At 35.3% G+C, this 23801-nt stretch overlaps 1 protein-coding gene across 1 annotated transcript in view; it reads right to left on the bottom strand.

Moving 5' to 3' along the window:
• Positions 1-18036, bottom strand: part of SMARCA5 (SWI/SNF related, matrix associated, actin dependent regulator of chromatin, subfamily a, member 5) — a 39371-nt gene extending 21335 nt beyond the window's left edge. Inside the window, exons 1-9 of the mRNA XM_012642732.1 lie at positions 17450-18036; positions 14028-14102; positions 9442-9608; positions 6637-6737; positions 5138-5238; positions 4170-4349; positions 2895-3050; positions 2663-2794; positions 1131-1199 (exon numbers count right to left, since the gene is read on the bottom strand). Coding sequence (XP_012498186.1) covers positions 1131-1199; positions 2663-2794; positions 2895-3050; positions 4170-4349; positions 5138-5238; positions 6637-6737; positions 9442-9608; positions 14028-14102; positions 17450-17626 — 1158 coding nt within the window. The 5' untranslated portion in view covers positions 17627-18036. The remainder of the gene's footprint in view (positions 1-1130; positions 1200-2662; positions 2795-2894; positions 3051-4169; positions 4350-5137; positions 5239-6636; positions 6738-9441; positions 9609-14027; positions 14103-17449) is intronic.
• Between the last annotated feature and the right edge of the window lie 5765 nt (positions 18037-23801).

The raw sequence follows: 23801 nt of genomic DNA, 5'->3' as shown, positions 1-23801 counted from the left end.
AAATAAAATAAAATCAGCCATGTGTGGTGGCGCACACCTGCAGTCTTAGCTACTTGGGAAACTGAGGCAGGAGTATCGCTTGAGCCCAGAAGTTTGAGGTTGCAGTGAGCTATGATTGTGCCACTGCACTCCAGCCCAGGAGACAGAGTGAGACCCCCATCACAAAAATAAAAACAAACAAACAAACAAAAGATTGGAATTAGCACAATGTTTACAGTGGGGTCAACAATACTATCAAACTTAAGCTCAATATACAAAGAAGTGAAACAGAAGCTAGAAAGTGTTAGGTTAGGTCAAGGAGGAGGTGCCATTTTGCCCCCCAGGGTACAAATGCAATGTCTGGGAACATTTTTAGTTATCACAACTGGAGATATGTTACTACTGGCATGTAGTAAGAAGTGGTGTCAGGGATGCTGTTAAACATACTATAATACAAAGGACGACCATCTACCTCCTTCCCTCTCTCCCTACCCTCCACACCCCAAAGATTTATCCAGACCAAAATGTCAACAATCAAGGTTGAGAATGCCTGGGTTAGGTCATTAAAGGCCTTAAAGGACATTCTTACAAGGCCCTGCTTTATCCTGCTGACCAGGGTATCCTAATCTGGGATCTATTAGAGAAATTTCCCTACCTACAAACTTTCACTTAAGAACTTTCCTAGGAAGCTATACATTAGTAACAAAGCCAGACATCAAAGCAATAACGTATCAACTCTGCTCACAACGTAATATTACCAGTTGCTTATACATACTGTCACCAGATTTTCAAATAGATAGATCTTTAGCCCTTTCAGAAGTAAACCTGTTAGATTCTTCAATGAAATGTAAATGGAACTAAGCTTTGAAAACTTGTCCATATTAGTCATTATGCAATTTTTCTTTCCCCCACTGCACTTCTTTTAAATCTAAGAGACCACTTTTTCCCTTCGTTAAGTTAGGAATTTCATTCTAGGTTCTAATGCTAAAATCACCATACATCATCCCCTACTCCCATTAAATGGTTAAGTGGCAGAATTCAAACATCTGATTCTACAGCCATTATGCTTTTTGTGAAAAGGAAAATAATCTTTAAATCTCTGTCCTTTCTCCCATTAGGAATATGGTTTAACACTACTCTAAAATACTTACCATGTGAAGCCTCTCAACTAGCTTTTGATCCCCAAGGCAGTTGTTTGTATCAAACCAGGAATCAAAGTCCTAAATTAGCAAACAAAATATATGCTCAAATCAGAGATAATATTAACAACAAATGCCCTAAAATGCCAGATATAAAAATGATTTCTAGAATTAGTATAATATTTGAGTTGTAATCCATAAAAATTTTTTAGTCCACAGCCCTATTTTCATAGGCATGTCACTGTATCACTTAATTTTAGAACAAGTAGTTTAGTAGTATTACTTTCTAAACATTTTTTCTCAAACACATCAAGATGACAAGTTTCACAGTGAAAAGTTGGAACGCAAGTTTTATAAAAACATTAGAAAATTAACATTCTTGAAAAATATTTAGTTTCATAAAAGCTTAAAAATTAAAAGAAAATCACTTTATAGTTTGTTCTCTAAGATCATTCAGACTATTCAAATTCAAGATTTCCAGAGCAATGTAAATTTTAATCAAACTTACTAAAAGTGAAATTGAGATTACTAGCATTTCATTGCTATCTGGGTAGAATTTGAACAAGGACAGTTTCCCTATTCTTACCTCTTGAACATATGTATGTACTATATTTGTTTTTGAGTAAATATAATCTTAGAATTCATTGTATTAACTAAAGCAAAGCTTTATGTGGATTAAACAAAAGTGTCAATGTGGTAAGCAAAATTACCTCAAAAACATAAAAATGTATAAATAGCAGATGTAAAATTGTGTTTGGATTTTTATTAAATATCTTTACAACACAAATTTCTCTATTCTTTTAAAATGATCCTTAACACAATAAACCAAAATCTGTACCTTTTTAGAACTTATTTGTATAGATGTACTAATGTGGAGCTCTTCAAAGAGCCCCCCAACACACACACACTGTCTCCAGCTGTGCATATCAAGGTTCAAAAATAAACTCTGATCCAGCAAAAAGCTGTAATTACTAATAGCACAGGCTCTTGATATATATTTTATGTTCCTAGGGACAACTATTAATTCAACTAGCTAATTTACTATTACTACCATTTCCATCACTGCAAATAATCCACAAAGGTAAAGATTAGATTCTATTTGTTTGTTAGATCATACCATAAGAATAGCTAGACAGATTTCACCAAATTTGATGGTCATTTTTGGGACTTAAACCACGGGCAGTGAATGTGAGACACACGGGCAATGAACATGAGGCACTTTGGGAATAACTTGAGCAGTACCTTGAAAACATAAGCAATCAACCTAGAGCCACCGAAACAGGCCAATATGACTACCAAATAGGAGTGACAATCTATGCCATTCCAGAGAAAGAAAACCATGATTTAAGATGGGACTGAAACCAACAGGCACAAAAGTAAATTCCCGTAACACAGAGACAACTTAGTAGGTTACGCCAGGCTAACTACATAAAACCATGAAAAATTAATGATTATTTCAAGCAATGCTGAAATAGAGGCCACTTCTATTAAAAATAATACATTAAACAAAATACTAGCCAGAAAGCAATTAGAAATATACTTACATCAGCTGAATTAAATACATCTGGCAACAAAAAATTAAGAAGTGACCAGAGCTCATGCAAGTTGTTCTGAAGAGGCGTTCCAGTTAATAAAAGTCGATTTGTAGTCTTAAATTCCCTCACTATTTCTGACAACTGAAAGAAAAGAACCAAATTCATCATTAGGATATTTTACATATTGATCAAATTCTTAAATAAAGGCACAAATGACTTTTACGCCTATATATCAAAATACCTTAGATTTTTCGTTTTTGATCCTGTGAGCTTCATCTATTACTAAGTATCTCCAATTAAATTTTTTGAACACAGACTTCTCTTTAATAAGCATTTCATAAGATGTTACACATACATCCCATTCTCCTGGTAATAAAACGTCTCTGACAAAAGCAGCCTGTGTAGCAAGAGAAAAAAATCACATCATGCAGAAATAAACTATACATTTCTATATTACATCATATGGAAATAAACTATATAAATGTATTGATGACTAGTATCTGTCAAAAGGGGGTTGGAATTATTAAAAAGGTGTAGAGTAGCTATATTATGCAAGCATTTAGAACTAGCTTTCCTACCACTGAAGTAACTTCATTAATCATTTCACTATCAAAGCCATTAAATTTTTAAAACTGACAAAGTTAATCAGTGCAAAAATTCAACAGACACTCTAAAATCATCTCTCTACAATTCTACTAAGTCTTGAAAGTCTTAGGAGATAGTTTTAAGCAAAGGAGAGGGGATTTTTTAGCAAAGACAGCTCTTTTAACAAAGGATGACAGCTGAAGGATAGTTTGCATTTTCATTCAAGTTTATAAATGTATTAACACATTGCTATTATTAGTCTCATTTTACAGGTAAGGAAACTGAAGCAAAGAGTGGTTAAGTAATCAGGCCCCAACACATAAAAAGCAATCTGGTAACTTAAAATACCCAAAACATAAAAGAAGAGAAAAAAAATCTAGACTCATTATTGACAGCTAAACAAAGGAAAAACAAAATAAGTGCATAGTCATTCAACACAGTCTGAATAAATTTCCAAATCTGAGTTTTATGTGCTTAATAATATTATTTCCATGTCTTCTTCCCAAAAGGCTATTGTCGACCAACTTATTTTGTTAAATATCACTAACAACTCACCAAGTAACTATAATGGACTCAATCCACCTTTAAAAACTACAATTCTATGACTACTACCACTATACACATTTTCCAAACACTCCACACGTTCAAAACTTCTTTTAAAAAGGAGAAAGTACTTCTACATTGAAAGCACAGGCTTTGATTTTATACAACCATTCCCAAAATGGGGAGAAACAAACCATATTCTTCCAGCTTTCTACAGTCTCTAACGCCTTCTCCCCAGTATGATCTTAACCACCAAGACAATATCACATTTGTAAGTTACTAATACTTGTGTAGACCCCTTCTCTTTTATCCTTCCTCCAACTAACCCCCTACTCCAAGCCTAAATTCTATTTAATTTCAAAAATATAATAAAATACTAGAAACTTACTCTTTGTTCTTTATCTCCTATCAAACAAACAGATCTAAGTGTTGGTACCCATCTCTTGAATTCACTCATCCAGTTGTGTAATGTAGACTTAGGGACCAAAACCATATGAGGACCAGGAATGTTTCTATAGTGTTTCATGTATCCAAGAAGAGAAATTGTTTGAAGAGTCTTTCCCAGGCCCTGCAAGATTTCAGAACAAGCACAAAGCAATGAAAAAGATAAGCAGTCTTCCATATTAATCCCTCACAAGACATACAGGAACATTTAAAAGAAATGCTATGTGTATAAAATAACTAACATACAGCAACAACTTAATGTGTGTCAAGGTTTACAAGTGTTGTATCATGTCATCTTCACAAGTCTATGAGGAGGGTACTATTATCACCCTCAAAAAGCCTAGACAGTTTAAGTGACTTTCCTAGGGTCACCTGGCAGAGACAGAATTCAAACACATTTCTTTTGGCTTCCTACTTTCCCCAACCAATTAAGTGTTTCACCACTATAACGATAAGGAAACTTTTTTAAAATATCCATTACACAACTAGTAAGTAGTAAATGAGATAAAACGCCTTATGAAACAGAACTGTACAAGCTGCCACCCTGGAAAAAATTTAATATTTAATGGTGATAAACATCCAATGATCTCACTCGTATTTTATAGAAGTAGAAGGAAATGGTCAAATCATTGTACTATGAAAGTCAACCAATAGCATGCTTGCTTCCCAAAATGTATTATTTTTAAATTTACTGTATTTTCATAGATGGTAATTCCTCACAATTGAAGTATAGATTCCACTTATGCAACTAAACCAAGCTACTTATAACAATTTGAGAAACGATTAGTTTGCTAATAGTTCCAGACTGTAAGAAACAAAACTATGTTATAGCATCTTAACTTTTATCACTGTAATGTATAAAATATTTTAAATTACAAAATATGGCCTTCAAGAAAACTACCAAACACGTACCATTTCATCTGCAAGGATACCGTTGATGCCATTCTCATATAAAGAAATGAGCCAATTTAATCCTCGGACCTGATAATCTCTCAGTTTACCCCATTTTACATCTAAGAACAAAAGAACAAACAACGTACATTTTCAAACAAGAAATACAAGTCAGTCCCCTTTATCTGATACTCAGATGTTTAACTTGGGCTTATACATGTCTACTGACTTCACTTTCTTGACTAGGAGATTCCTATATAATGGTAATTCTGCAAATTCCAAAACACTAGAGGTAGCTGCTGTGGTCTGGAGTGGAGTGGGAGCAGATAGATATGGAAGACAACCAAGTGCAGGCAGGAAACATGACTGCAAGCTCAGAGTACCCACCCCAATCACTCAGTTCTTATGTTACCCATCTACTGGTCCTTGAGATTCTCTGGTCCCTTTACTTCTCTTCTTAATGTTAACACAAGTGTTTCTAACTGTTTTCAGTTTTTGTGAAGATCAAATAGAGAGGTTTTGTGGGGATTTTATTTTCCTCCTAGTAAAAAAGGGAAAATAGGAAATATTTTTCCTAAGTTACTTTTTCAAAATCTTACATAGAAAGACCACATCCTGTCAAGGTATATGACTTATTTTGTCCCTCCCAAGGATTATCAAATATACACAACACAATCACTTGATTTTTTAAAATATGTATATTCTGTACCCTGTCCCTTTTTGAAAAATACTACTTAAGTATGAAAAGCTAACCAATGCTGGGGAAACTAGTTACAATGTAGAAATGTGAGAAAGAAATACCCAAATTAATCCAAATTTCCTTTCCCCCTTGTGCCTCACATCTTAGCTCTAGCCTCTAGGAAAAGAAATGGAGACTGGGTACTCTGTAGCCAAAAAAAATCTGAAGGTATAGACCTTAAGCAGATTGCTGAATTTCTAACTAGTTATCTGTCTGGCTGAAGTTCGAGGCTATAGTAATTAAAAAAAAAACCCAAATATCATGTCCTATATAAATTTTTACATACAACCGCTATGTTGTGATGACATAAACCAGTGAAGTGACAAAGATGGAGGTTGAAAGAAAAATTGTTAGGCTTCAATAAAGACAAAGGGAAGGAAATCCATTAATAACAAATATATTTCATTAAAAATTAAAACAAATTAATATAAAAACATCAGGAGATGAGTAAGCAAAAGTCTTCATTAAGTACCTTCTTTTAAAAACAAATTAGTTTTCTTATCTAGTACAAATATAAGGCAAAACCATTCCTGGTTTTATATATACCGTAGGCCAATAATAAACACAATGGTATCTTATACACCTTTGAAAATACAGCACTACTATCATATAACATGCTATCATCTCCATCGAAATCTAAAGCTTATTTCACAACCAAATATCTAAGATTACTAAAACTTCCCTTTATAAATAACAGCCAAGACAAATCCAAAACATTAACCAAAGGATGTCTCAAAGAAGGATTTTTTTAAAATCATGTAATTAAGTGTGTTTAACGTACATGATGGAGAGTCTTCAAAACGAGTGCAAACATTGGTTGCTTTGGAACTTTCTGTTAGTAGTTCTTCATCCTCCTCTTGCTCTGTTCTACGGTGTCGATAGCTGTCAAGTTGAAAATAAAATCAAATGATTTGAATTTTGGCTTTAATTTTAACTATCAGCTACTATTTCAACATAATCAAATGGCTTACCAATCCCACAAAAATAATTTTTTTTAACAGGCATCTACATTAAGACTAAAAAGTGAACAACAGGAATTATTAGTAAGTTTAAATCTGAAATGTTTCACAGGGTTATCTAAAATATACATTAAATTGTTATTAAAATACAGTAATTCTGCAGATTAACCAAAACCTGATAAACTCAAATGTGATAATCTAATTTCAAGGAAATATGCAATCAGAAAATCTCATTATTTTTATTTCAAGGTACACACCTTTTTAAGTCTTTTTGCCAAGGGGAAAAAAAAGTTAAGTTCCAGAAACCACATTTTTAAAACTACCACTTTGACCAAAAGCTATGGCATAAGGACTTAGGAGCTTAAGCAGTGACTCAACCAGGACTTTACCAGAAAACACTTGTTAACACAAGTGTTTCTGTTTTTACCCAAAAAGCTTTTTTTACTCAAAAAGCTTTTTAAATACACATGACTAGAATCTACATCCTAAAAGAGTCAGATACATCCCCTTAAAACTGATTTTCTCAAGTTTTAATAATGTCAGATTTCTCAATCTCTAAAGAGCTCAGGTTAGTAAAACTACCAACTTCCCAGTTCTGAGCTGTCCAACTTTATACTTCCAACACATATCTGTATCTAATTTAGAAAGCAGCAGATTATGCCCCTATTGGGTGAGACATCTGAATCTAATCTATAACCTAATTTCTACCAAAACTACAAGCCTGGTAAAAGATAATCAGTCTTTCAACATAAAGATAGGAAGCATTCCTCAGGAATTTAAGCGAAGGCAATAAATAGTCAAGGGCCTTTTTGCTTCTTATATAGGCTCCTAATCAGACCGTCTTAGTCTGTTATTTCTTGTACTTCTCTGCATTCTTATTCTATGAAATTGAGTACAAAAATCTACCCCCACCCCAATTTATCCTTCATAAACTGAGAGAGAAATTTTAACACTATTTTTTAAAAATTTCCTTCACAATACATTTTCAAAATGGTTGATAAATGGTTATAAATGGTTATAAAACTTAACATAAAAGCTGAGATGTGCTTTACTGCTTAAAACTGAGACATCACTGAATATAAAAAAATGCATGTGTGTTCTGATATTCAAAGACAGTACTATCATCCTAATTACTTTATGTAAATTAACTTTTCATTTAAGAGGGCTTGAAGAATACAGAAATCTGTTAACTAAGATTCCTTTTCGTCAATAACATTTAATTAGTAGATCAAGCTGAATAATTTATTACTTATTTCCTACAGAATATATTTACCATATAGGATAATAACAGAATAATAGAACTGTTTCATTTTCGTAATATAGCTATCCCATAACAATATCCATTACAGTAGTTTCCATTTCAAGTACATGATATTGATGATATTTAACTAGCTGCAAACTTCTTAAATACATCTAAAGTGCAAAGTTATCCCTTATAAAGTTTCGTAAGTATTAAAATAATGCTTTGGTTACGTATAATAAGATACACTAAATAAGTGAAACACCCCAAATAAAAGTAAGGTATCATGCTTAATGGTAATCCATTTAAAATGAAGATAATATCTCTCCGTTTCAATGAACTACTTAATGAATTTAACATTGTTGATAACATTTATAATCTTTTCTTTTAGACGACTTTGTGTATTTTAATTACTGACAACATTTTTCACTTTGGAAATTACACAAAAGCCATTTCAGGGAGCTAAGACTGCTCTAAATCTATTAATTATTACTAATTAAATATCTTAGTTTAAGCAGCACAGAAATTCTAAAGAATTTATTAATTCAACACGTATGAACTATTTTCAACAACCATCCAAGGATGGCATACAACTCGACACTTCAATTTATATAAAGACAAGTATGTAACAAAAATTTTAAACAAGCTGCTGTGACATAAGTCATCACAACATTCCACATACCAGCACAGACTTCAGATAATATACTCTCAATACATGTATGCAGTGTACCTGCCCAGAGCACACCTAAGTCAGATCCACTCAAGTCTGGATCATTCTAACTACGCCTATGTGATGTTCAACAAGCCATTTCACTTCTCCATTTGTCTCCTCTCTAAGGAATGGCATAACATCTAAATTCCATACTCAATATGGTTGTTGCAATCCATAAACTGTATGGTATAAAAATAAGGCATTATGCATATTTTATACACTTATGGCCACAGCACACCAAGCCAATCAGAGCCAAATAAATAACAGCACTAAAATAAATATTTTTAAATGAAATGACCCTATACTTCTAATGAAGACTATCAAAAACAAGTTTGGTTCAGCCTGGGCGAGATAGCTTACACCTGTAATCCCTGCACTTCGGGAGGCAAAGATGGGAAGATTGCTTTAAGGCTGGGAATTCGAAACCAGCCTGGGCAACACAGCAAGAACTCATCTCTACAAAAAATATTTTTAAAAATTAGGCAGGTAAGGTGGTGTGCACCTGTAGTACTAGCTACTTATGAAGCTGAGGCAGAAGGATTGCTTGAACTCAGGAGTAATAAGATTACAGCGAACTATGATCATACCACTGCACTCCAGTCTGGGCAAATAGAGCAAGACCCTGTCTCAAAAAAAAAAGTCTGGTTCAACTATGAAATTTAAACTATTACTCACTCTCCAACTGATAGCAAGTTCTGTTTCTCATCCTTTTTTATTCGTGGGCGCCCTGGTTTCATTTTCAAAGGTGAAGTTGGAGTCTTCTGAGCAGCAGGCTGAATGAAATGCGCAAACAGTTCTGTCTGCTTTAATAAATACTCGAATCTATTTGCTCGGTCAGTTTGCTGCAAAAAATTTTAAGACACATTTTATCAGAACATTAATTAAAACTTCAGCAATCAAAGTTTCAACATGCCTCCATACAATAAACTTAACGATAAAAAGAAACAAACTATTGATACGTGCAAAAAGATGGGTAATTCTCAAAAGCACCATGCCAAGTGAAGGAGATCAAACACCAAAGACTATATACTGTATTATTCCATTTACATAAAATGCCAATTAGTGACAGAAAGCAGATCAGAAGTTGCAAGGAGGTGGGAGCAAGAATTGACTACAAAAGGGCAGAAGCAAACGTTTTTGGGATGATGGAACTATTCTATATCATGATTGTGGTGCTGTGTAAATGACTGCATATATTTACCAAAACTCATTGAATTACAAACTTAAAAATTATTTTATATAAATTATACTTCAATATAGTTATCAAAACAATTTTTAAAAACATGAAAAGACATTGTGTAATACAAGTACATTTATTCAAAAGTAGAGAAAATATACTGGTCATTCACCAGTTAGGCTGTGATAAATTTTAAAAGGTATCAAGCTTGAAAAACATTAAGTTCATAAAATTTTATTACCCCAAAGCAATTCTTAATACTATTCCTTCCTTTCATATCTGCCATCTGCCCCTTTGAATGTTCCCTATGATCCACATCAAGAAAATGGAAGAATTTATTTGAACAAAAAAAATTTAAGCTCCTTAAAAACAAGTTTTCATAAAAGTAAGTAAATTCTAGAGCCTTTAGGCAACAGCTTTTTACAGACACAATGATAGTTTGGTTAAACAGAGAACCAAGGTAAGTTCAATAAACAAAGAAACCAATTACTTAACTCTTGTCTATAAACGTTTAAAATGTTAGTTTTAGAATGAATTACAAAGATATTTTACCCAGCAAAGCAAACACCAGGAGTATCCAAATACCATAATGCTGTAAAAACTATGTATTTTTTTTAGAGAAAAACAACCATTTTTTTTTTTTTTTTTTTTTTTTTTTTTTTGAGACAGAGTCTCACTTTGTTGCCCTGGCTAGAGTGAGTGCCATGGCTTCAGCCTAGCTCACAGCAACCTCAAACTCCTGGGCTCAAGCAATCCTTCTGCCTCAGCCTCCCGAGTAGCTGGGACTACAGGCATGCGCCACCATGCCCAGCTAATTTTTTCTATGTATTTTTAGTTGTCCGATTAATTTCTTTCCATTTTTAGTAGAGACGGGGTCTCGCTCTTGCTCAGGCTGGTTTCGAACTGCTGAACTCAAACAATCTGCCCGCCTCGGCCTCCCAGAGTGCTAGGATTACAGGCGTGAGCCATCGCGCGCAGCCAACAACCATTTTTTTAAAATCACACCACTGTGAAAACTGAGGCTCAGTTTGTTATCAGGAAGGTACATGGTGATAGTTATCTCATTGAGTGACAAATGACAGTCAGAAGCAGCTCAATCTGCACAATAACAACAAGTTGTCAACATGCTTCTCCCTGGTAATATCCTACAGCTGATGAGCCTCTGTTGTTCATGTTTCCAAGATTACAAACTGTTTCAAAATACTGAACCGAGATACAAATGTGTGTGCATATTTTATACAATTACATTTCTTAATTTATATATAATTTTTAAAAAGCCAAAAACATTCAACTAGAAGATGTTAGGGGTAAAAAAAGATTACTCAATTACTGTAATTATGTTTAGAATCAAGATAAGTTGCAAAGATTGAGAAGGTTAAAATGAAAATGACCTGAGATCTTAAAGAGACTAAAGTGGTGACAAGAGAAAAACTAACAAATCTTAAAAAGCAAAAATAGAGTTAAGATCAGGAACCTCAAAGAAATAAATCATAAAATCAAATGGAGATTAAAATAAATAGCCTTGGACTAGCTTCTTTCTCCAAGACAGGAGGAAATGACATACAACAGTAGAAGTCATATACACGTTTGGAAATAGAAAGGAAATAAATTGAAGATAGGCCTGCAACTCTGAGGAGGAAGACTAAAAATGAGGGTGTGGTAGAAATGGAGTAGAAAGATTGAGCAGTCCGGTTTTAGAATGGCTACATGGGATTTACTGAGCAATAAATACTGAAAGCCCAAGATAGCAAAAATCAATCAGCAGTATTCTTTAGTTTTCTGAAGTAGTACTCAACATCCTGGATTCAAGAATGAAGAGTGGACAGCGAGACTTACCTATGGTTAGGAACTAGCAGATGACAAGGGAGCTTGCTTAGAAGAAAACTGTTCAAGTGAAGATCATGTCGAAAAAGGAAATGAAGCTGGGAGACTGAAAAACTTGGGAGAAATGAGAAGAGCTCCAATAAAAGCCACTATGAAAATGAAAAGCATTGTAAAGAACCACTGAAAACAGTCAGATTTGTGTCGTAAATCATATATTGCAAAAGTGTAAAGGAATCTGGAAGAGACCAGATCATAAGAGACAAATGAAGAAGCCCACAAAATAATCCATGCAATAATAAGGAATACTGAACCCGGGTGATAGGGAAAGGAGAAAATTTGAGAGTAAATTTGCAATTAAAAAGTATGAGGTACTGTGATAGACATCTTGGTAATATATTAATAGGAACTTTCATTTGTTGAGATAACACTAAGTAGATATGTGGAGTAAAGATTATGAATCCAAGTTCTAGATATTCCCAAGTAAGATGTACCAGTGGGATTTAAAGTAAATGTCCAACAAGCAAATGATAATATTGATTGCAGGTATCTGGGCTAGAGATAAATATTTGAAAGTATTCAGTTTAAAGATGGCAGGTAAAATCAGTAAGAATCAAATTGTCTAAGAAGAAATACTCAGAATTTAACAAGAAAAGGACAAAGGAACAATCAATAGTATACCATTAAGAAAAAAAGGTCTTTCAAGGTAAGTAAAGATTTTAAGGGTGGTCAACAACATCAAGCACAAGTGAAATCAAGGCCAATGAAGCTAAAATTAAGCCACAGGACTTGCAATTAGATTCACTAGTACAATGTTAGTGTCAGAATCTAAATTGTAAAGAGTTAAAGCAATATTATAAGTAGACTATATTCACTTTAAAGCCGTATTCACTTTAACAAGTAGAGCTGCAAATACATTTTTGTCTTTAAGTTTGACGGCAAAAAAGGAGATGAGGCGGTTATACATATATAAAATATGTAATAGCAATCATATCTAAAAATCTATCATTTATAATTCACGAATTATGTTATGTGTATATGCATATTATATGTACATAAACTACTTATAACTTTAAAATTTTCAAGTTATTAGAGATTCAAAAATATTTACTGATTTCGAAGAGAAAAATCAAAGTACAAGGAAAAGTACATTTTAAAAAATATTTAATATCTACTATGTGCCAGATATTGTTCTGGGTGCTGAAGACAAGAAAGATTAAGACGCCATTCCTACCCTGCAGGAACATACTGTGTAGTGGTATCATTTGATTAACATATTACTATTTTAACTTTTTAAGATTTCGATACAATTAAATGAGTTTAATCCATATAAATTTGATATATGTATCAGAACAGGGCCTGATACATAGTAAGCATTCACTGTTAGCCATTATTAATATTATTAAAACTCAATTTAAATTCAAAGCACTTTGTAGGTACTGGTTAAGTCAAGTCATGGTTTTAAAAAGTTTTTTAGAAGATTTGAGATGTGAGCTGGGTCTTTAAGGAGTCAAGTACAATGTCATGTTCTCTTTTTGTAAACATCCTACCCATAATATAAGAATGCTGTGAGCAAGGGCATGTATTTTTCTTTGTAACCAGTAGAGTACAATGCTAGACAGATACAGCATAAATAAACACTGAATAACTATTTCTCTGGTCTTCACCTCACTACCCATGCTAAAATCTTAAAGGTGTTAACATAATTAGATAATTACATCACATTACATGAATTCATAAAATACTTTTAGTTGATGTATATAGGCAAATAAGACATTAATAGAAGGTCCCATGTTACACATATTTCAACTGGCTATCTGTGCCCTAATTATAAAAATTTTAAAAATTAGTATAAATTAAACAGACATTGCTATGGTGTGAATGTGTCCCCCAAAGTTCATATGTGTTGGAAACTTAACCCCCAATGTAACAGTGTTTGAAGGTGGAGCCTAATATGAGGTGATTAGGTCATGGGGGCTCTGCTTTCATGACCGGATTACTGTCATTATCTCAGGAGCGGGTTAGTTATCACCAGAGTGGGCTTGTTATAAAAGCAAGTTCAGCCCCCTCTTGCTCTCTTCCCCTTCCTCCGTGGGATAACATTGACAAGAAGGCCTTCACCAAATACCAGGCCCTTATAAATGTCCCAGTCTGTAGTATTCTGTTATAGTAACACAAAATGGATGAAGACAGATGTTTAATACATTTAATAACCTAACAAAAAGTTTCCATTACAGACTCTATCCATATGCCCAGAACATACCATTTTTTCTTCATAGGTCGGATCTGGTTCTTGGAGTTCTTTTTGCTTGCCAGGTGATGCATCATCAAATACTTCCTAGTAGGAAAGAAAAATCATGGAATTGTTCAAGAACAGCAAACACACCACTATATAACAATTTTTGCCCCCAATTCCTTCGAAATAATATACTCCTGTTCCAAACTTCTCAGGTACTTAAATGGCTGTCATCTGACAAAAAACTTGAATAAAATAAAATCGAATACTATAGGGATAACGACCTATTTAACCCAAATATATACACTGTATGGCTGCTGCCAAGATTAAAACACAAGATTATCATCTACATCATCTTAAAACAAAATTATTTTCAATACAAGTCACATGGGAAAATCTGTCTCTTATTCATAGTAATAAAAACTATGAAATCAAATAGTATGAAATGTGAAAAAAAGTTCCCTTTTTATCATAAAATTGCAATATCTACTGTGGTACTACACAAATATATACAAGGAAAGCAAGACTAGTGCCCCTTATTTCCATCTTCTAGATTATAAAAAATTTATCATGCAGCCTAAATTGAGTATTTTAACTTTGGTCTAATTCCTAAACTGGTAATAAATACGCTATTCTTGCAAATGTATTCATCCTGACATTCAAATGCCACAAACAACAAAACTCACCAACAACTTCTACACTGCAAAGTTCCCTTCATCCATTTAAAAAAACAGTAATAAGAGTTGGTAAAAGTATAATTTTCATTAATGATGTACAAATCTATGCTTAGCAATATGTACTACAATCAAGCTATCTGTGACTAAAAAGTTGGGAGAAGGTGGCCTGGTATGGTACTACAGAAAGGTCAAACAACCTAAATTCAAGTCCAACTTCAATGCTAAGACCTTTAGGCACCCATGTAACCTTATGCTCATCATAAATCTCTGGTCTCCACATGAAAAAGTGACCAAGCCTTTGTCCGGTTTACAAAATTCCAAAACACTGTGAAAGGTCAAATATACTCTACAAAAATAAAACGTACTTTTCAACAGTCATCATTTTTTCAATAGTTAAAAAAAAATGGACTCTAGGCATCTTGAGGTCATATTAATTATTGGCATATAGTGTGCCTATTTATCCATCTAGTCAATAGTGAGAGAAGGATTAACAAAGATAAGTTCCACATTGCCAAAAAGGTAGCATAAATAAAAACAGGATTACTCCATTGACCTACCAGTACCAAGCAAAAAGAAAAATTGATGAATATATAGAAAGGCTAGCTAATATTACTGGGAAAATCAGCTTCATCAGGAAAAAATTCATGAATGCTGGATTCATTTTCTGGTTTGGAAAAATCCACCTTAAATCCTGTTTTCAGACAAGAAAAGGGCATTAAAAATATCTTTTTTCCAACTGCGAAATAGATTAAGGTTGTCAGATAATACTATGCATGTGTGCTCAAACTTAGTTTTTATCAGTGAATTGCAGTGATTCTAAGTTCAGTTATAAGAACAGAAAACAGACTGAGGGTACATTTATTTTAAAAGACAAAAAAATTCACACTATAATGTGAACAAAAAAATCAAAACTGTTCAGTGATAAGAAGAACTGATAAAGGAATAAAATTACTGATATTCCTATACTGAGAAGGTAAAAATAATTCACTAAGTCATTCTTCAATAAATGGAATTGCCAAACATCTTTTTTTGTAAGAACATGAGAGGACAAGATGGGTGGGAAAAGGCTCACTTTGGGAACCAGACCTGAGTTCTATTACAGGTTCTACTTATCAAAACTCAATTTCCTCATCTCGCAAATGAAAATACCACTGATTTCATACAGGAGTTATCACATCTATAATCATATTCAAACTTTAATTCAATTTTAACTTAAAAATAGCAACTCAAAGCCAAAATATTTAGTTGAGGTTTTCAATTATTCCGCTTTCTAATATTTACATATGACCTCTGGTAAGAGGTTTGTTATTACCCCTTTAAAGTTTGGATGGCAGACCTTTTGAGAAGCTGAGGAAAACTGTGAACATCTCATGGTAGAGAACTGCGCATTTACACACAATTGCTTTGTATCACAGGTTTTCAAATCCCCTTATGCCATGGAGCAAGAATCCAGGTTAAATAGCTCCGGTAATCCAAAAGACTCAATTAAAACCGTAAGGGGGGAAAAAGGTAACCCTGAATACATTTCAATTTAAAACAAATCTCAATCACTGAAAACCACAGGAGATATCAGAGTTCCTAATCTATTAAACTACCCTTACCACTAAAATTTCTTTCAAAGACTAATAACATAATGTTACTTCACCCTAGTTGTACAAATAAAACTACTGCCCCAAATGCCTCAATTGTAAACTGTGACACCATTTCCTTGTGTTAATTCTTCATCAAAGTTCATTTTCAGAGCACTATTCCTTTCATTCTAGGATGGAAAAATCCCAGAAATCTTCAGGTTGCGACTATAAAATATCTCAAAACAGATCAAAGGCCAAGAATTAAAACTGGAAGGAGCTATTACTTTGTTCCCAGACATCGATTGCAAAGCCTGGGAGCATACCCAAGACACCCGACTGGCAGCTCCCCCATCTTTCCACCCCCCACAGTACTGTCACCATCTCCTGGCCAACCTAAGTCCAGAAGTCTCGCCCGTGAGCAGTACCAACTGTTTTTTAAAAGATCAAAGCCCCAAAAGAGGAAATGTGCTGGACTGAGAGCCAATCAATCGTCCCTGATTCTCTAATTCATTCATTCACCCATCCATACCTCCCAAATTAGATGGGGATCCAAGACAGCTGCTGCCGCCTCGGTTGCTTCTCTCCCTGTGGAACTGAGCCTGCGAAGGGCCTCCGCTCCCTTCACAGCAGCAGCTGCGCCCCGCTTATCCCCACTGCGCACTCGGCCCTCCAGCTCTCGCCATTGTTTCTGCCCAGAACAGATACCGCCCCCGCCAGGACCAGGATGAAGAAAAGAAGGCCCAAGTCCTTGGATGCGCCGCTTTTAAATGCCTCCCCCACCCCGCCGTGTAACCCATTCCTAAGGGGCACTTCCCTCGCCGTTCTCCCGAAGTTTGGTGGAAACTACACCCACATTCAGAGATAGGAGAGGGAATTATGGGAGTCTACGGGGAAAAAAACGGATAGGTCCCCCCGGGCCAGAAAATCAAGAGGATCTGTTCCGTAAAAAGCATTAGAAGATTTGTCAAGATTCAGTACAAAAACAATTTAAACGTGAAGTGCCAGGAATCCATTTGGGTTGGCTTCAGTAGATTAAGAACAAGGGCGCAAGGGTGAGAGCATCACGTCGGATCCTCCGTTTAAGGCCGAGTTTGGTGCACAGGGTGAAGTTCAGCTCTGCGTCTGATTACCAAAATCAAGCCGAGGGAATCAGCTCTCCCTCCCCACCGCGCCCTCTCCCCGCGCCACAAGCCCCCCTCACCTCCATCTCGGCGTCCGCGGGACCGGCGGTGGCTGCAGACGGAGCCGCCTGGGCCGCGACGCCCTCGGGGCCGCCTTTGTTGCTGCTGTTGCTCCCGCCGGTGGCGGCCGAGGCTGCGGGCTTGGAAGGCGCGCTCTCGGAAGGCGGGGGTGGCGGAGGCTCGGCCGCGGACGACATGATGTTCCGTCTGCGTCACCGGCTGCTGCCAGAGGCCGGGGCCAGCAGAGATGGAGGCGGCCTAGGCCTGGGTGGCTACGTCGCAATGAACTGATGGAGGAGCGAGAGGATCCACCCCGATGCTCCCCCGCGCCGCGCCTCCGCGACTGGCCTCAGCCGGGCCCAGCAGCCTCACCCTCGCAGGCGTCCTCGTCTTCCGCTGGAGTCTGGGTTCGACCAGCGCTTACCTCACGGCGGGAATCACGTCGACGAAGGTGGGCGGGGCCAGCCGGGTCACTGAGGTCAAAGAAGGCGGGCCGACTTAGAGGAGGGCGGAGAGTTGGGGGAAGGGGAAAGGAAAGCGAAAGAGCGACTGAGGCGGGGAACTCCCTTCGCCGCCTCGTCTTCTACCTATGGCAGATACCTATCTCAGGACAACTACCTACGCCACCGACTTTCAACCCTCGCGAGATTACTACTTGGCTCGCTGGCTGGGCCAGAGCGCGCACGCGCATTGTCCTCTTCTCACCCTAGGCTCCGCCCCTCCAGCGGGCTCGTCTGCAGCGAAGAGTAGGCGGGGCCTCGAGGGAAAGCTCAGACGTAAGTTAGTACGTCGGCTTCTTAGCATGACGCGAGCTCAGTCCTACGCGCGTTAGTAGGAGCTGCGTGTTCTTGCTGTGTTTGCTTGGCCTGGCTGGGGTAGGCAGCACTTAACTGAAAACTTGCCTGGGTGTCGCTCTGCCTGCTTGAAGTTGGAAATCTGTGCTGGTCTTAAAACTTATGCCGCCTCGGCTTAGAGGCATGACGTCACAGCCTTGACAACGTTGCAGTTATCTCAAGTGACGTCTGTTTTGTTTTATAAGAAAAAAAAGTCTGTTAGTGCAATTTTTTTAAGTCTTCGCCTGTTAGCTATTATACTTAAGTCGTTTCTATTTTTTTTTTTGGAGACAGTCTGGCTCTGTTGCCCGGGCTAGAGTGCCATGGCGTCAGCATAGATAACAGCAACCTCAAACTCCTGGGCTCAAGCAATCTTTCTGCCTCAGTCTCCCGAGTAGCTGGCACTACAGGCATGCGCCACCATGGCGGGCTAATTTTTTATATATGTATTTTTGGTTGTCCAGCTAATTTCTTTCTGTTTTTAGTAGAAACGGGGGGTCTCACTCTTGCTCAGGCTGGTCTCGAACTCCTGAGCTCAAAGGATCCTCCCGCCTGGGCTTCCCAGAGTGCTAGGATTACAGACGTGAGCCGCAGCGCCTGGCCAGTCGTTTCTAAATACCCTCTCTTTCCCTTAAGTACAGAGCTAGATGGTATTTCTTATGAATTTAAAAGTAAGTAAATAAGGTAACTAACGTACACGCTACCATGTGAGAAACATGAATAATCAATAGATGAGAAAGACAAGTGGTCAGATGTGTCTTTTCCTCAAACATCAAAAAAAATGTACATTCTTCTTAAGAAGTGTTAAAAAATAATAAGCACTAATTATTTTGTATACTGCCTTATGTGGTCTTTAATGCAACCTAAGGGCCTTGAGAATCTACCTCTTACAAAATTAAAGCACATTGCATTCTATTTGATAACAAATCTCCCTACTAGAGTAGATTGTTGTCAGCCCAGCACAGGGTCTTACTCATTTTTTTTATTCCCCACATCCAGTATTCGATAAATGTTTATTGAATAAAGGGGACACACTTTTATTTAAGAGTTGAGGTTTGAGCCACCTGGCTGATTATGTTGAATTTCACACAGAAGGGATCTCCTTTGAATACATAGCCTGCAAATTTTTTAACTAATGGAATGATAATTCTTTCATTGAGGTCTGGGAAAATGTCCCCCAGTTCATTAGAAATGCTATTGTTGAGACTATAAGGAAACGCCTAAGGATATATGTAAAGATACATACCTACAATGATTTTCATCCTAGTCTTCATATGTAATTGCAAAAAGCTAACAATAGGCTGAGTCCAATATTAAAAGTTATGATTTTAAAACTATTATACACTCACAAAATGAATTATTAACGTTTAACAACCATTAATGTAGAAGAATGTTCATTAAGTGTTAACTGACAAAAAAAATTAACAGTTCAAAAATGTAGATAAAAGTTGGGAATCATATTCACAAAAGTATTGAGAGTGATTGTTGCTGGTGTGTATTTTGTTTGGCTGCATTTTTTTATTTTTCTAAAATGAATTTGCATATCATTGTATTAAGAAACCTTCAAAAATTTCCAGCTTTATCGAGGTATAATTGACAAAATTGTATATAGTTGAGGTGTACAATGTAACATTTTGATAGATATATATACATATCAATATGTATATGTATATTGTTGTGAAATGATTACCATAATCAAGCTAATTAACATATCCATAACCTCACAGCTACCTTTTGTGTGTGTGTGATGCTAACACTTACGATCTACTCTCTCAGCAAATTCAATTATACAACACAGTATTATTAACTATAGTCATCATGCTGTACATTAGATCTCTGGAACTTACTTATCCTGCATAACCAAAACTTTGTACCCTTTGGTCAACATTTCCCATTTTAAGAAAACTTATTTTTAATTTAAAAAAATATGCTTTCACTAATAAAAGTTTGTGTGGAAGGATAAGAAGGCAGTGTGTAGGGTGGTACCTGACATATAGACACTCAATAAATACTTGTTGAATAAATACTTATTTAATATTTACATTAAGTTGAAAGAATTCTTTATAGATTTATGTTTATATTTATATTATTTAATATAAAATAATAAATACATTTAATATTCAGAATATTTCTTTACTCTTTATTCAATCTTAGATAGAAATCTTAGGTCTTGGTCTAGAAACCCTAAAATTATACAGAAGTATATAAATGTAAGGATCTTAGGTCTGATAACTATTTAAGAAAAGCAATCAATAGCAAGTTAAACAATGCAAATAAATAAATAAAACTTGCCTCCAAAATGACAATTGTCTTTTAACATGTACATTTATGTGTGAATTTCTCATAGGAGCATATGAAAGCTATATTAGAATCTCGTCAGGGAAAATTATAGAGGAAAGGTACTTAGAAGAAACTAGAAGGAGGAGACAGAATGTTTGGATTCACTAAGAGAAAAAAATTTTTGGCAGGGTCTAGAACCAGAGAGAAAGAGGAGGGAAGAGATACAGAAAAGACAGGATGCCTGGAAACTGAGCTAGAGGGACATTAGCTGTGTTCGTGAGACAGATAGCAGTACCTATATGGTGGCCAAATCACAAAGTTCCATTTTTCTTCAAAGGCTAAAAGGTTAAAACTAACAGCTAGTTCCAGAATTGATAGCATAATATAGAATTAATGTATTGCTAAGAGAGTAGGTTGGGGAGTCAGGCAAGCCTAGATTCCAGTGTAGATTCTGGAACTTAGTAGCTGTGTGAATGCAGGCAAGTTATCTAACATCTTTGAAATCAGTTTTCTCATCTTTTTATTATTATATTATCCCACATTTATCTTGAGATAATATTCTTATAACAATATAAGAAATAAATGAGATAGTGCATTTAAGGTTCCTGACAACATTGTAGTGAGCTCACCGTTCAAATGTTAGATAGTCTTACCCTGAAGAAATAAGTCTAAGGGTCAGCTGGATGAAGAGGAACCTAATAGTTTTTTTAAGGGGAATGGTAGCAAGAAAACACGAGAAAGAAGCGCTTTAATCATGTCCCCAGCGACAAAATGCTACAATGTCAAATCATGTTAGTGTTCTATTTCAAATATGCAAATACACATTGTTTACACCTAAAATTCCCTCTGTAAGATTTAGTGTACTAGAACAGCATGTGCTGTGCAGAAATACAGTGGAACAAAGAGATATTGCCAGAGGACAAAAGATGCCAAGGAGCCGGGACTCTCTCAGCCTTGTGGCCTTGAATAGTAACAGGAGTTAGTTTTATCAAGGACAAAATAGGAATGCTGTACCTCTCTTCATTGCATACTCATTTTATTTTGTGAAAACCTAACAAAATAAAGACTGATTACTACAAGATGACAATAAAACAGTATTGGATTTGTATCTAAGAATGGCGATTTCCAGTACCAGATACCTCACTGATCACACCTTGTATGTATCTTTTTCAGAGTTCTCCCATGTAAGTCATTTGTCAGTGTATGGAGATCTCAGTTAAAGAGAAACATCAGCTATACTCTTAATAAATAAAGTTTAAATGCATTCTCATATTTGGTCACCAATTCACATAAGTGGGTGACTTTGGTAGGTGTGTGTACATGTTGTTACATAGTCAAAGTTGTTCAAGTTCCCTGTGCATTTCTTAATGTTTGTGAAAGATAATCTCTTCTTTATTAGACTGGTTCCAGGTAAAATACTCCTACGAACTCAAATATTGTTACACAAAGGTAAATATTATCTACCATTCCTAAACCATTTTTGAAATGCTAATAACTAATAAGTAAAGCTACAGTTAAGAAATTTGGGGTTTCTTTGCTCAAAATTTGAAAGTACGAAAATGAAAAAAGATGTATCATTAAAACATTAGCTAAAAGAAAACAGGAGTGGCTATATCATTATCAGGTAAAGTAGACTTCAGAGCAAAGAAAGTAGCCAGAGACAAAGAGGAATATTATATAATGATTAAAGTGCCAATCCGCCAGGAAGACATAGAAATTCTAAATGTGTATGTACCAAAAAACAGAGCTGCAAAATTTGTGAAGCAAAAACTGATACTGAAGTGAAAAATAACAAATCCACAATTATATTGGAGATTACAGTATCTCTCAACAATTGATAGAAGAACTAGACAGAAAACCAGCAAGGATATAGAAGAACTCAACACCACCAACAACCAATAGGATCTAATTGACAATTATAGAATGCTCCACACAAAAATAGGAGAATACACATTCTTTTCAAGAACCCACAGAAATATAGCAATATACACCATAAAATAAATGTCAACAAATTTTTAAAAATTGAAATCATACAGAGTATATTTTCCAACTGCAATGGAATCAAATTAGAAATCAATAACCAAATGTTACAAGGAATATCTCCAAACTAAATGAGACACTTCTAAGCAATCCATGGGTCAGAGAGGAGGTCTCTTAAGAAATCAAAAAGTAAATTGAACTGAATGATAATATAATATATCAAAATGTGTGGAACACAGCTGAAGTAGTGCTTAGAGGGAAAATATAGCATTAAATGCTTACATTCAGAAGAAGAAATAGTGTCATATATAAGCTTTCATCTCAAAAACCTAGAAGTTTATCAGGGATATCAGCCTGTACTTTTCTTGTAGTGTCCTTCTATGGCTTTTGTACCAGAGTAATGCTGGCCTTCATAAAATGAGTTTGGAAGTGTTCTTTCCTTTGCAGTTTCTTGGAAGAATTTGAGAAGGATTTGAATTAATTCCTAAATGTTTGGTAGAATTTACCAGCGAAGACATATAGTCCTGGGCTTTTCTTTGGTGGGAGGTTTTTAATTACTCATTTAAGCTACTTACTAGTTATCATTCATTTTAGACTTCTATTTCTTCATGATTTAGTCTTGGTAAGTTGTATGTTTCTCAGAATTTATCCATGTCTTCTAGGTTATCCAATTTTTGGTGTATAGTTGTTCATAGTGGTCTCTTATATAAGCCTTTGTATTTCTGTTGTACAAGTTGTAATATCTCCTGTTTCATTTATAATTTTATTTATTTGAGGCTTTTCTCTTTTTTCCTTAGGTTTCTCTCTCTTTTTTGTTAATCTAGCTAAATATTTGTCAGTTTTATTTATCTTTTCAAAAAAACTCAATTCTTAGTTTCATTGATCTTTTCTATTGTTTTTCAGGCCTCTATTTCATTTATTTCTACTCTGATCTTTATTATTTTCTTCCTTCTGTAAACTTTGACCTTAGTTTTTTCTTTTTCTGGTTCCTTGAGGTATAAAGTCAAGTTGATTATTTGAGATTTTTTTAAATGTAGGTTTTTATTGCCATGGATTTCAATCTTAGAATTATTTTTGCTGCATCTGTAAGTTTTTATATGTTTTTATTTCCATTTTCTTTTGTTCTGAGATATTTTTGATTTCCCTTTTGATTTTTCTTTAATCTAATGGTTATTCAGGATTGTATTGTTTAATTTCCACATATTTGTGAATTTTCCAATTTTTGTACACTTTTTGATTTCTAGCTTTATACCGTTGTGGTCAGAAAAGATACATGGTA

The sequence above is a fragment of the Propithecus coquereli genome, unplaced genomic scaffold (assembly GCF_000956105.1).
Source record: "Propithecus coquereli isolate 6110/MARCELLA unplaced genomic scaffold, Pcoq_1.0 Scaffold185, whole genome shotgun sequence".
In the NCBI taxonomy this organism is placed as follows: Eukaryota; Metazoa; Chordata; class Mammalia; order Primates; family Indriidae; genus Propithecus; species Propithecus coquereli.
This window is presented reverse-complemented; position numbering and strand designations above follow the sequence as displayed.